The sequence below is a fragment of the Amblyomma mixtum genome, chromosome 6 (assembly GCF_055824585.1).
Source record: "Amblyomma mixtum isolate Tamu chromosome 6, ASM5582458v1, whole genome shotgun sequence".
In the NCBI taxonomy this organism is placed as follows: Eukaryota; Metazoa; Arthropoda; class Arachnida; order Ixodida; family Ixodidae; genus Amblyomma; species Amblyomma mixtum.
The window spans coordinates 94,763,118-94,777,909 of NC_143017.1; the positions used below are offsets into that span (position 1 = coordinate 94,763,118).

The 14,792-nt window shown below is 47.5% G+C and overlaps 1 protein-coding gene across 1 annotated transcript in view; it reads right to left on the reverse strand.

Moving 5' to 3' along the window:
• LOC149339744 (endothelin-converting enzyme homolog) overlaps positions 1 to 14,792 on the reverse strand; it is a 38,779-nt gene that overhangs the window by 22,633 nt on the left and 1,354 nt on the right. The window contains exons 2-6 of the mRNA XM_089550988.1: positions 13,007 to 13,176; positions 7,972 to 8,136; positions 5,756 to 6,082; positions 3,884 to 4,052; positions 2,252 to 2,365 (exon numbers count right to left, since the gene is read on the reverse strand). Coding sequence (XP_089407114.1) covers positions 2,252 to 2,365; positions 3,884 to 4,052; positions 5,756 to 6,082; positions 7,972 to 8,136; positions 13,007 to 13,176 — 945 coding nt within the window. The remainder of the gene's footprint in view (positions 1 to 2,251; positions 2,366 to 3,883; positions 4,053 to 5,755; positions 6,083 to 7,971; positions 8,137 to 13,006; positions 13,177 to 14,792) is intronic.

Consider the following 14,792-nt stretch of genomic DNA (forward strand, 5'->3'; position numbering starts at 1 on the left):
GAGAAGATTGGTTTGCTTCATTAGGGTTTAACGTCCCAAAGCGACTCAGGCTATGAGAGAAGCCGTAGAGAATGGCTCCGGAAATTTCGACCACCTGGGGTTCTTTAACGTGCACTGGCATCGCACAGTACACGGGCCTCTAGAATTTCGCCTTCATCAAAATTCAGCCGCCGCGGCCGGGATCGAACCCGCGTCTTTCGGGTCAGCAGCCGAATGCCATAACCACTGAGCCACCGCGGCGGGGAAAGGGAGAGAGAGAAGAACTCGAAAGGTGCGAAGTTGAACCGCTCCTTTGCAGGTTTCTCATAGCGGGTTCTTGTACTCTGCATGGGATGATGGAACTGACAAAGAAGAAAAAAGTGGAATGAAAGAATTAAGGAAGGCTGAATGAGAGAAGGAAGCAGTGGAAGGAGGGAGGCAAGAGAGCAGATAAGGAAGGAATTAACGATGGAGAAAACGACGAAGAGAAGCCTCCGGTACCCCGCTTGTCGAAACTCCTGATTGTTTCCAATGTTTTCTCTCTCACATCGGTACTACTTTAAGCTGGAAGCTACAAAAAAAAAGTAAAGGGGGCACTTAAGCTCCACCGTGGAGATATGACGCAATATAAGACGCGATATATGACGGCATGACTCCCAGATATGAGGAACTGGTCATTCTCGACTTCACATTCACAGATCGCTGGGAGCCATCATACCATTCCTGCCGCTTTGGTGCAGTGGTTAAGCGATGCGCCACTGCCCTGCGGTGGCAGGTGCTGCCACCAGCTGGGCTTCTGCGACCCAGGTTGATCTATCCTAACAACGTCTAGCGACCAATTAATTCAACTGCCACCTGCCACAGTGGGCAGTTTGCTCGCAATCCGGCGGGCAGGCTGTGATGACGTCACAAGGTCACGTGACCTAGGTGGCCCCCCTGCCAGAGCCATGCTGGTGATTTTTCGCTCACAACGCCGACGCCGGATTCTGTGGGTAACGGAGCCTTTAACGCTATCGAATTAAAAAAGGAACAGAAAAGCAGCCGTGGTGGAATTAAGAGCGACCTTCAAGAACGTTACCAAGCTCCTATCTCGAGTACTTATTTGGACGTAATATTCAACCTCCCTTTTAAAGCGTTAGCTCTTAGCTCGTTCCTCGATTTGCGCCGTCGGCTTCGATGGCGGTCTGCAGCATCTACCTTGCAAGCGCGCCCAGACGCTGTGGTACCTCCAACAGCACGGCGTATTACTGAAAAGTTATTTTCTTTCGCACCACAGCTAACACTCAAGCATTCGCGTTGCGCACTGGTAACAGCTCAATGCGTTTTCATTATTTTCACGATAAGCAACCTTTGATTCGCTTCGGCGCCACGGATGCAAGCTTCATGAAACGTCCAGAAGGTTCCACCTGACAAACCGGATTTGTAGGGTAGAGCCCACTATAAAAGATACTCAACAACGAATTACTTCCGTATGGCCTAGCTCTAACAGGAGAGGCCGAGTACTGAGGCCGCAAGGTTTCCAGAGAATCCCACTTCCTTACAAATAAATCTTTGCAGGCGCCTAATGGTAGGACAGTGCCTATCTTTCCTGGCTAGTCGTCTCCTTTTACGTTGAATTCTTGTCAGGGTTTATCGCTCACTCAGTCATAAAGTTTTGATGATAACGATGACCATTTGGTTATACTAGAACAAAAGCAGTTCGGTCAAGGATCGTCATGAGCCAGGCCTTCAGAACAAAGGCAGTTCGGCTAATAACCATCATGAGCCAGGCTTCAGGCTCGGCTTGTCCAACAGGCTGACTGTGTCGCCGAGGCGAATACGCTCTCATGGCGGTTGACCTGCTTGCGTAGAGGGGCTCCGCCATTTCTATTCACCTAATAAAGTTCATTGTCTGTCATGGCTAATGTTTGGGAGCTGCACGAGGCGGGGGTCACAGACCCGTTTTCCAAGCAGCTTACCTTGTATAAACCGAGCACAAGGACAGGAGAAACGTTGTACCCTTTGGAAACTGGTGTGCGCCCGGCTGCACTGTGGATCGAACCCCACGCAAGCCGCTTAGCACAAAATTTTTTACTGCTAGTTCAAGAGTACCACAGGTTGAAATAGGTCGAACAGGTTGCATATTTCCATATTTGAATTTTGTGCTCTAATGCCTGCAAATATGGAAACTGTGATGAAGCGGCGACTTGGAATACGTAGTCGTAGCTTGCTTATTATTTAACGATAGGAAATGTTTTGCTTCCATTGGTAGGTGCTGGATGCTGGGACTTACGGGAGCTCACGGCGTCCTTGGAGTAGTTGCCCAGGTGCTTTATCTGTGTCCAGAACGAGCTGATCTGCTTGGACTCCTCGAGCGACTTGTTCACTTGAACCAGGAACACCACGACTACACGATCAGGGAACAGAAGCAAACGGGAAAGCTATTATTCTTCACAGCACAGAGTTAGTCGCGTAAATATATATATATTTTTTTTTGCTGGGAAATTCAGTATCGTCTGCCAGCTAACTAATATCAAGTATGATAATGCTGCCTACGCGTGAAACTGGTTGGAGACGATATGTCGAAAACCGTACATCAACCACGCACGCTTATTATACAGGGTGTTTTACCTAAGACATTAGACTATTTTTAAACATGGGGTTTTCAATTTAGAAGAACGCCTATTCCACATAGCATTTTCAGCCGTGTAGTACAGTGCATTAGCATACACTAAGACGTGCTAACCAGCAGCCTGGTTAACCAAAACTCAATAGTTAACTTTTTAACTTTGAACGTTAGGCTCTAATCATTGAGAGGCGTGTAGCCAACCGTAAGTAACATCCATATCAATTTTAAGAATTTCGAAAATGCGGTTACCCTCGACGCTGTGGCTCAACAAATTTCGGCTATTTCGACAAGTTACCTGCACTGGAGAGGTCGCTTTACCTGCAGGCTTCTCGAAAGCGCATGCATTTTGGCGCGATATGGCCATAATTTGTTAGGCCACAGCGTCGAGGATCACAGCGTTTTCGACATTCTAAAAACTGATATGGATATCACTTGCGGTGCGCTACACGTCTCTCAATATTTAAGGAGCCTAACAGTAATAGTTAAAAGCTAACCGGCCTGCTAGTTTGCGCGTCCTAGCTTTATTCTGGTGTACTTCAGCGCTACGAATGCCATGCCGAAAAAAGCGTTCTAACTCAAAAAGCCTATTTTTAAAAACTGTGTAAAGTCTTAGGTGAAACACCTTGCATGAAACAAGGTGTTACAGGCCACGGCGACGATACCTCATGTAAATATATGCGATCTGTGTCATATGATGTTAAATGCTATTCTTGATCATTAACAGTTCCGGCTACAATAGTGAGCGCAGATTATACCTTATTAAGCAGGTCCAGTAACCTGAAATAAAGCCTCATTGTATAAACAGCATTGACGACGCACAAGAAAAGGTAGGTTAATTCGGTTTCTATAGGTACATATCGCAAGCGTACTACGTGTAAATTACAAGGCGTCACGCGGCAATGAATTTTTTCATTTATGGAGGGGGAGAGAGTTGGGACTTGTTTATCGTTCACAATTGCACAGAATTACAATTTATTTTAAAATTATACAGAATTACAGCTACAATTCACTTTCAAACATCAAAAATTTGCATATTCACTATCACGAAATATTTGATTTTATGTGATGAAACAAGGCATTAGCTCGTAATTAATACATAAAACGGACAGAGCGCGTAGAGAATGGATCGTAAGATAAATGCAAAAAAAAAGAAAACATTGTCATCAAACTTAATCTAACAGCAGTGACGAGAGGACGACCGTCGAGTTTGATTCATCAAAAAAGGCCGTAGAAGAATGAACTCAAACTACGATGACGCCGGTGCTGTATACTAGGGCAGAGCGCCCGATGACAAACCTTGGCTTTCAGTGAAAATGATATCCGTGCTGAGCTCCAGCACGGCGTCCCTGTCCAGGGGAGGCACCAGGACGGACATCCGCTGGACGACGAAGCTCGAGAGGTCGTTGCTTTCGCTCATGTTCTGTCGCGTCACTTGCCACACGTTGTAGCCGTGGCTGATGTCCAGCTGCACGACCGATCGAAGATTGCTACGTTCTTAGGTCGATGTACTTGCTATTGCATTCCGGCACTGCATTAGCCGAAGTGCATTGTCTGTGTAATATTCTTCTGGTTGTATTACGATTCTTATTGCGTAATGTATTTGTAGCTTGTAGCACTAGACTTCCGCAGATCCCACCATTTTGCCTTGCCACAGGATGTTTAGCGTAGGAATCTTACCGGCTGTTCGTACTTTTACGCATCCTATGCAGCAAGAACACTGTGGATACACCAAGGATGAGGTGCTAAGACTAAGAGTACCATCTGCGCAGCGGAGATTGCAAAGCATTACCTGCAAAATTTTGGCTTCTTTTATGAGGGTTTAACGTCCCAATGCGACTCAGGCTATGAGGGACGCCGTAGTGAAGGGCTCCGCAAATTCCGACCACCTGGGGTTCTTTAACGGGCAATGACATCGCACAGTACACGGGCCTCTAGAATTTCGCCTCCATGGAAATTCGATCGCCATGGCCGAGATCGAATCCGCGTCTTTGGGTTGGAAGCCGACGCCATAACCAGTGAGCCACCGCGGCGGCCGATTAGCTGCGAGAGACGTGGCATTATTACTACAGTCCGGGGAGATGTGTTTCTCCGGAACAATGATTGTGCGCATGAAATGGGTTATTACATCAGAAACAAGCACAGACGCGACGGGAGAAGTTTGAACGCTGTCGCCTGCACTCGCCCGATGGAAATTTCAGCGTTCAGTCATAGGCTTCAGCACATTGAGCACTATATACCTGCATTCGAAAGAGACGTCTCACATAGGTCACTCGAAATTAGCACGCCACGTTGCAATAACAAGGAGCGCGACGTTTTAATATACATTGTATTCCCACTTGTACTTGGTCAAATATCTGTTAGATATTTGTGCTCGACGGTTCTTTTTTTTTTTTCAGGCCTCACTAACCCCCCCTCCCCCCGCCCCCCTCCCGCCGCCCTCCTTTTCGACAATTCCCGGCCTAGTTTTATCAGCCTATCTTAAACGGGCTAGAACCACTGGACGATACTTGAAAAGGTGGATGGTAAGGTGACGGTTGAACGCGTTCTCGTCATTACGATTTTCGCAATGCATTGGTCATGGGAGGTATCAGACCTATTAAACTTATGTTTAGGCCAACGTGCGGTTTGTTTTTCCCCAGAGGAACCCTTATTACAGCGCAAGTGGAATAAAAAATAATCATAACATGGTTCTTTGTTTAAGTATCTTAGTACTCAGTTCTCTTCTAGCCTCCTTCTTCCTATGTACCATAAAGTATGCTCGCTTCTTTATTCAGCACATTCTTGTTCCTTCATCTCTTCTCCTTATGATCACGCAGGTTTTTATTGCCCCTTTGCCTGTGGTTTTGTATTGTTCGTTTTGACCGACGTGTAACGCATTTTTCTTGTTATTTTTTATACGTCCATGATTATTTTTTTATCGTCATTACCTTACCTCTATCATGGAATAGCTGTCAGGCCTTTGGGGTACTCATAAAAGTAAATACGCCCTAATGAAGAACAGCGCACATGCACAATCTGTTGCTTGTCCATCCTTGTATTTTCCTGCACCGTTACAGCAGCAGCTGTACACAAAAATGTTTGATAATCAACTATCCCAGTAGCATGTTATGCAATAGTGAGTCCCGCGCTTCTTACAGTACCCGGAACACATTTGGTAAAACTGCTCACGTGGTGGTAGCGGTTCTGATCACTGTCTCCGTGCGAGCTGAACGCCACGACGGGCTGCAAACCATACGTGACCGATAGATAGACCATGCTTTCCAGTGGGTCGGGCCGGTCTCCTCCTGTAGCCCTCTTGCCACCCACGGGCCTCGGCTGGAGTCCGTGTTTGTCCAGGAAGGCCCACAGTTCGGCGCTTTCGGACCGGTTCTCAGAGACGAGCGACACGCACGAGCAGAAAAGCGCCGTCATCTTCTGCAGCGCCGACTGGCGTTGCGCCGGCACCGGGCTAGCGCGTAACGTCCGCGTCAGGTTCGCCATCTGCTGCCTCCTCATCTGCGAGGAGTACGTTGACTGGTAGCGCATGCCACAGCACATGGTGCGGACAATTCGGGGAAGTAGAGATCGGTAATGAAGGGCCAGGGGCGAAGGAACATTCCTAGGGTTTGTACTTAACCTAAGGTGAGAAATGGTATGGTCCGGTATGCGAGTTCAACGCACTAAAGCTGCGAATAAGTTGTGAGAGACAGCGTGCGAGGATTCACGTCACTTCTGACCACCTGATGTGCTTTAGCGCGCAGCTTAAGCAGCCTGGAAGCTATTGCTATCGTTCCGGCTGAATGTGACAGATACGGCGTCGGCGTCGTTGACTGTGAGCGAAAAATTCCCGAAAAATCCACCACAGAAGCAAACTGGGACAGAGCTGTGCCACTTAGGTCACGTAATTTTGTGGCGTCGTCACAACCTACCCATCAGATTGTGAGGAAACTGGGCACCATGGCAGGTGACGATTAAATTAATGATTAGTCGAGCTAGTTTCTTCGGGGAGAACAACATGGAATACACAAATCTCAGCGGTGGCAGCACCTGCTATTCCAAGGGCAGTGGCTCTATGCCAGGAGCGATATGAGGGCTCCCAGCGATCTATGAGTGCAAATCAGAGAATGATCGATTCCGCATACATGGGCGTTAACCCGTTAATGCCATCACGTCAAACCCTTAAGGCGGACCTTAAGCTCGATTTCGCCGGTTTTTTTGTGAAGCCGTCGCCTCAGCGGTGGCTCAGTGGTTATGGCGCTCGGCTGCTGACCCGAAAGACGCGGGTTAGATCCTGGCCGTGGCGGCCGAATTTCGATGGAGGCGATATGCTAGAGGCCCGTGTACTGTGCGATGTCAGTGCACGTTAAAGAACCCCAGGTGGTCAAATTTTCGGAGCCCCCCATAAACCTCACAAACTCCCATGACCTAAACCATAAACCAAGCCCTTTTCTGAAGCCTACTTGACCTTGATAACCGGGCCTGGAACGGAAACCGAAGTGTTAACCACTCTAAATCGTCCGCCATTTTTTTCTGTTTCGCCTCTACGAAAACGGGGCTGCCGCGACCGGGACTCAATCCTGCGTCCTCGGGCTAAGCAACCTAGCGCCATAGCCCCTCAGCCTTCGTGGTGAGCCGTGATGCAAAACATTGACAGTGGCAGCCATCATTCATTTTGGCGTTTCCGTCGCCAGGGGTGAATTCAGGAGCAGGACGGGGGGGGGGGGGGGGGGGGGGGGGGGGTTTGCTGACACCTGCATTTCTTAAAAATTTGGTGAAAGTGCGGAAAAATACGAATTCTTTGGTTGGGGAGGGGGGTTCACTCTTAAATCTACGGTCCACTCTTAAATTCGCCTGAGCTTCCACATCGTAGAATCCTTCAAAGCTCCTGTTCATGCCGCAAGGTGAATTTCAGCAGTATCTGGCCTGAAGGGTTGAGTTATGTTTAACTCAAGCCATTCTGTTTGTTTAACCCAAGACATACCCAAGAATTCTCTACAAGAGCCTTGATGAGCGGGAAACCGTTTATGATGTCAGTTTTTACATATAATGCAAGATTTCGCTCTAACAATCAATATATCCGCCGATCACTCGACGGCAGTCTTGTTTTTTTTTTTTTTCTATCAATGTATTTGCAATCCTCGAAAGCGGTCTCCATTGGTTTTCTACTACGGTGGCCTTAACTGTTGGATGCGATCGATGGAAACATTTTAAAAGAAAGATTTTGCTACATACCAGAAGAATGGACCATTACCATCAATATTCCCATAAGAGCTATCTTGCAATTTTTCAATTTTCAAAACTTTTGTCCGAAAACATTGGACATGAGCCCACAAGGAGTTCGTGCTGCAGCTCCGTCTATCACGTGCCAGCTTTCGTCGACGCTGCGGAGGCCGGAGAGAGCGCACCTTCTTGAAGGTGTTCTCGTACATCTGGTTGCTGCACACGTATCCGTAGAAGTCGTCGCAGGCGTCGGCCGATCGGTTGATGGAGGCCTCCAGGAAACGAGCCAATCGCTGGCAGCCCGCGGTCTCGCACGGCACGTCCTCAGGCCGCACTCGGCTGGCCGCCAACTGCGTTAAGAGGCCCACGCATACTAAACTCCTCATTCGTTCTTTCCTGCAAAAACATCACTTGCGGTACTGCCCGGGGTCAAGTGCATCATCATCATCATCAGTCTGACTTCGCCCACTGCAGGGCAAAGGCCTCTTTCATGTCTCTCCAATTAAACCTGTCCTTTCCCAACTGCGGCACCGTATCCACGCAAACTTCTTAATCTCATCCGCCAACCTAACTTTCTGCTGCCCCCTGCTACGCTTGCCTTCTCTTGGAATCCACTCAGTTACCCTTAAGGACCAGCGGTTATCTTGCCTTCGCATTGCATGCCCTGCCCGAGCCCATTTCTTTACCTTGATTTCAACTAGGCTCTCATTAACCAGCGTTTGATCCCTCACCCACTCCACACGCTTCCGATCTCCTAACGTTACACCTATTATTTTTCTTTCCATAGCTCACTGTGTTGTCCCTAACGTCAGCTGAACCCTCTTTGTTAGCCTCCACGTTTCTGGTGAGTATCGATCAGATGCAGCTGTTGTATACTTTTCTCTTGAGGGATATCGGTAAACTGCCATTCATGTCCTGAGAGAACCTGCCATATGCGCTCCACCCCATTCTTATTCTTCTAGTTATTTCCCTCTCAAATCTGAGTCCACTCCACGCGTAGTTCTGGCGATGCATCTAGCGGCATGCATCGATGCATACCACTAGACGCATTGTCCGAGATGCATGTAGTAAACATGAATCTAGTGCATGCTCTCTACTTGGCAAGGCTACCCTGTAGGATTTGCTTTTTTATGCACGCCAGCAAAGCAGGCAGTCAAATTTTCAGGGGGTTGAAATCTTCTCTTCTTCAACTATTGAACCAAAGGAGGACCGAACGCCAATCTTTCTTGTCTGGTATTTTTTTTTGTTTTCCTCTTAGGCTCTAAGGTTTCTTCAAGCTTTTCAAGATAGAAAATGCGCTACCTCGTGGTCTACGAAAGCCCAAATAAGCATGCGTGTAACCGGCTCCGTCCAGGTGATCTTGCAATTCACTGCGCTTAGTACACGTGTAATTAGCACCGTGAATACGCCTAAACAATCGCTAGGTCTAGAAGTAAGAAATAAGTTATCGACGCGTATGAATGACAAGAACCAGCATTAACAGCTAGCGCTGAAAGAATGAACGAGCATGGTTGCGCACAGGCCAGAACACGTGGTGGTGGCTCCAAGCGTGGCATAATAGGCTGCTGGTCCATTTCATATGTGTGGTAATGTTCATACCACTGCAACATATTGATTGCGATGCGCATTGAAGATACTTTCTACAGGGAGTTCGCTAGTTTCGCACGACTCCTGTGGTGCTTAACAGCAGTGCCGTTCTTCGCATTCGAGATGGTGCGGCCGCTTTTGTCGCGCTGCGGTCCTAACACTCAAGTATACATGGTGAAGGTAAAACTGCTCTCATTAGGCACCACATATCTGCATCGATCTCAAACCATTTCTCCCGCATTCAAAAAAATGTTACGTCGAGATCCATAACTACAGCGCAAACGACAGGACAGAGATGAAGAAGGGACACCACACAGCGCTGTCCTGTCGTTTGCGCTGTAGTTATGGATCATCAAAAACACCAACTCGCCCAACAAATGCTTTTGCTGTTACGTCGAGATTTAGTGGCTGTAGATAGAAAATTTTCCGTTAATGTTCGCGATTTCATATCTTATACCCGTATGGAAAGAAACACGCCAATGGGGGCGCCACTTTTTTGAAGCCGTTCCGGTGAAATCTAATCGGCTCTGGCATGACAAAGTGATAAGGCCGCGCGCCGCCAACGATGAACAAAGAACATTGGAGAAGATTTTTTCTATCATCGTTACAGTTCCCCTTGTAGAAGCATGGGCCCGGTGGGTAAGGCGGATTTCAAGGGTCGATACTCAAAGAAAGCAAAGGAATGCAAACGTTGTCATTCCTCCCTTACCTTGCGTTAAAAATCTTCAAGCGCTAGACATGGTTTGTTTTATGGGAGTTTAACGTCCCAAAGCTACTCAGGCTATGAGGGACGTAATAGGGAAGAGCTCCGGACATTTCGACCACCTGGGGTTCTTAAATGTGCACTGACATCGCACAGTACACGGGCCTCTAGAATTCCGTCGCCATCGAAATTCGGCCGCCGCGGCCGGGATCGAATCCGCGTCCTTCGGGCCAGCAGCCGAGTGCCGTAACCACTCAGCCACCGCGGCGGGGCCAAGCGCTAGACATAAAGGCGCACTCACACTAGCGGGAAATCGCGCAACGCAGAACGCTTTCCGCGCGCCGCTTCCTGCACAAACCGGCTTTTCTCCCGTAGATCGGCTGGTTTGCAGTTCCGCAGAACGATCGGTCCAGGGGCTATCTCTCCCGTTCCGTAGAAGAGAACAGCCAATGGAAGGCGACTGTGAAGTCAGGCCACTGACGTGTCGCCGGCCGCCGCGAAGGGAGAACAGTGGATACAAGACGCTTGTAAAGAGCTCGCGAACGGGGATTAATCAGGACCGCGTTACTGGTGTCATGTGACTAGCGCAACGGAAAGCCGCGCGTATTGTGTACACCGTTCCGTGGAACTGCAAGGCAACGGCCACATCTTCCGGGCGTGCGCAGCGCAGCTGAGATGCCGCCACTCCTTTCGGAACGACCTCGTCTAGTTAGGTCCTTCAAGTCACTAAATGACTTTGTACGGCCACAAATAACGCCTTAAGAATTGTTCGCTTAGTCCACGCCTCTGGATAGGCGTGCACCCACACTCTGTTGCCTGTCACGTATTCCGTTTCGCATAGTCGTAGGTTTTAGCATCGGACAAGGCTACCTGCTTTGCACTTCATGCCCTTAGTGACTTAGCAATGCAATGTCATCAGCGAATCGCAGATTACTTAGGTATTATTCGTCAACTCTTATCCCCAGCTGTTCCTAATTCAGGCCGCGGAATATCTCTTGTAAACAATAAATCCTGGTAAGACAGGCAGAGCAGAACGGAGGGTCGAAAAATTAACATGCAGAAAACCAAAGTAATGTTCCACAGTCTAGCAAGGGAACAGCAGTTCGCAATCGGTACCAAGGTGCTGGAAGTAGGAAGGGAATATATCTGCTTAGGGCAGGTATTGACCGCTGATCCGGATCATGAGAGGGAAATAAGTAGAAGAAACAAAATCGGGTGGAGCGCATATGGCAGGATCTCTCAGGCCATGAAGGAAGTTTACCAGTATTCTTAAAGAGAAAAGTATACAACAGCTGTATCTTACCAGTATTCACCTATGAGGCAGAAACGTTGAGGCTAACGAAAAGGATTCAACTAAATTAAGCACAACACAGCGAGATATGGAAAGAAAAATAATAAGTGTAAGAGATCGGAAGCGGGGGAGTGGGTGAGGGAACAAACGCGGGTTAATGACATCCTAGTCGAAATCAAGTGGAATAAATGGGCTTTGGCAGGGCAAGTAATGCGAAAACATAACCGCTGGTCCGTAAGGGAAACGGAGTGGATTAGAAGAGAAGGCAAGCATAGAAGGGAGAGGCAGAAAGTTAGGTGCGCGGATGAGAGCCGCGCGATGCGCAGTTTGCGGGGATATGGTGGCCGCAACACGCAAAGGACAGGGTTAATTGGAAAGACATGGAAGAGGCCTTTGCTCTGCAGTGGGCGCAGTCAGGCTGATGGTGATGAATGCGACCTACGTGGACGGCCTTTTTTTTTTTTCTCTGCGCTGTAGACAAACGGGAACGTAGCGTTGGCTTCCTCCGGGACGTTTAGCTGCCTTCAGTGGCGAGAACGAAATTAATCGGAGACATTTTGGTCTTTTGCTCATCGATGTTGCAGGATAACGCTTGTGCACTGCGTCAGCGTGCATTAAAAATTTCTTGACGGGACGCACTGTTTTGATTAAAAGCTAGGGGCTGGTACCTGCCAGTCGAAAGGCGGATTCTCAGTATTTTCGCTGGCTGTGGTTCACGGGGGTTTAACGTCACAAAGCGACTCAGGCTATGAGGGACGCCGTAGTGAAGGGCTCCGGAAATTTCGACCACCTGCGAGAATTTTCGGAGCCCTTCACTAAGGCGTCCCTCATGGGACAATGCGCAGTTCCTCGACACATGCTGTCAAACGTCGCAGTAATGCAATTGCCCGACTCACACGCAAAAGCCAGTAACGATCTGTTCTCACGCGCGAGATGCTTTGAGGAGGAGGAGGAAGAAGTTGTAATGAGGGAACGAAAGCCACAGAAACAGTTGTCGCATTTCCACTGCCACCCATGAGCGTCTCGCGGGCGAGTTTCGTTCCTGTAGTCATATTTCGCAGCTCCAAATGTAACAATGCAGCAGTGTAAGCGCTGGAGGGAAATACGTATAGCCGCTGGTTCCGTTCATATCACAGCTTTTTGACATCATCATAATACTTATCGGTAATCTCCAGCCGCTCCCTGTCTGTCGAATGAGGAACGAGCTGCTGCACTCTAAACACAAATACACCTATGTGGGAGTAAAAAGGAGTAAGTTGTCCTCTGGCGCGCACACCCTTTTTTAAAGGGTGTGCGCTAGAGGACAACTTTACACCCTTTTTACTCCTTTCTGTTTACAGTGTGGGGTAAATGTCATCTCCGCTTGGCGCACTAACAGCTGATCAGGGCATACATAATCTCTCTTTCCAAAGCGTTATTGTATGAGCGCGCAAGCAGTTGGCCTGATGAGAAGTTTTTCTATATTTCGCAGTAAAATATATGTGCTGAAAACTCCTCAGTTTGAAATGACAAGACACCGGATACTTTCGAGTTCAAACTTTCGTTTTAAATTAGAAAAAAAAAAAAAACGACGAACTGACTGTTTCAACTTACCAAATTACATCACTCAGCGGAATATTCAAATTCTCGGGATGCATACCCACGAGGCGTAGTACAGCAGCCCGGCGAGGCCAACGACGCCGAGCAGCGGTAAGGCGGCACACGCCAGCAGCGCCACGGACGAGAGCCAGTGGGCCAACTGTCCTCTGGTGGTGCCGGCATGCGCAGGTGCCGCCGCTGCTCTGGGCACGGGGGCCCATTGTTCGGCGTCTGCAGTCAGAAAGAAAGATAGTTAGAAAAAGAAGGGAAGAGGAACGGAAGGAAAAACAAGAAAGAATAAAAATGGAAGGAAGAACGAAAGAAAGAATGGAGACGAAGAGAGAAATAGAGGAGAAAGGAAGAAAGAAAGGGACAACGAAAGAGAAAGAGAGAGAGAGAGTGAGAGAGAAAAAAATCGAGAAATAACTAGCGAGAGAGAGAGAGAAAAGAGAAAGAAAGAAAGAAAGAAAGAAGGAAAAAAAGAAAGAAAGAAAGAAAGAAAGAAGGAAAGAAAGAAAGAAAGAAAGAAAGAAAGAAAGGAAGAAAGGAAGAAAGAAAGAAAGAAAGAAAGAAAGAAAGAAGGAAGGAAAGAAGGAAAGAAAGAAAGAAAGAAAGAAAGAAAGAAAGAAAGAAAGAAAGAAGGAAAGAAAGAAAGAAAGAAAGAAAGAAAGAAAGAAGAAAGAAAGAAAGAAAGAAAGAAAGAAAGAAAGAAAGAAAGAAAGAAAGAAAGAAAGAAAGAAAGAAAGAAAGAAAGAAAGAAAGAAAGAAAGAAAGAAAGAAAGAAAGAAAGAAAGAAAGAAAGAAAGAAAGAAAGAAGGAAAGGCGCTTTCTTGGCAAGTACATTTACATTTATGCAGGGTGCGGTACAGTGAAAAACTCACTTCTTAAGTTTTTCGTTGAGCGCAAGTCCAACGGCACTTTGTAAGATTACGGGCAAATGAGGAACCGATGGCGTTCATGAAATTGGTGCTTCAATAACGCTGTACAAATTGGCAGCCATGCAGATTACACTCATGCAGAGCATTCCCAGTGGTACTGTTGCATGGTCTTAGCGCTATTTTGCGTACCGTAAGGATATATACAGAGAAGTTTAAGTTACGAGCACCGTACAACAATGACAAAAAGAGAAAAAAATACCACAGAGGAAAAACGCGTTGTATATGAACGGTCCAATTCGAACTGACCATCATCATCATCAGCCTGACTACACCCACCGCAGTGCAAAGACCTCTCTCATGTCTCTCCAATCAACACTGTCCTTTGCCATCTGTGGCTACCATATCACCGCAAACTTCTTAATCTCATCCGCCCACCTAACTTTGTGCCGCCCCCTCCTATGCTTGCCTTCTCTTGGAATCCACTCCGTTACCATTAAGGACCAGCGCTGCCCATTTCTTCCTCTTGATTTCGACTAGGATATCATTATGTTTCCTCACCCACTGCGCTCGCTTCCGGTCTCTTAACAATAAACCTATCATTTTTCTTTCCATACCTCACTGCATTGCCCTTAGCTTAAGCTGAACCCTTTTCGTTAGCCTCCACGTTTCCGTCCCATAGGTGAGTGCCGATAAGATACACCAGTTGTATACTTTTCGCTTGAGGGATATTGGTAAACTGCCATTCATGATCTGAGAGAACCTGCCATATGCGCTCCACCCCATTCTTATTCTCTAGTCATTTCCCTCTCATGATCCGGATTAGCGGTCACTACCTGCCCTAAGTAGACGTATTCCCTTACCACTTCCAGCATTTCGCTACCAATTGTGAACAGCTGTTCCCTTGCTAGACTGTAGAACTTTACTTTGGTTTTCTGCAAGTAAATTTTAAGACCAACCGTTCTGCTCTGC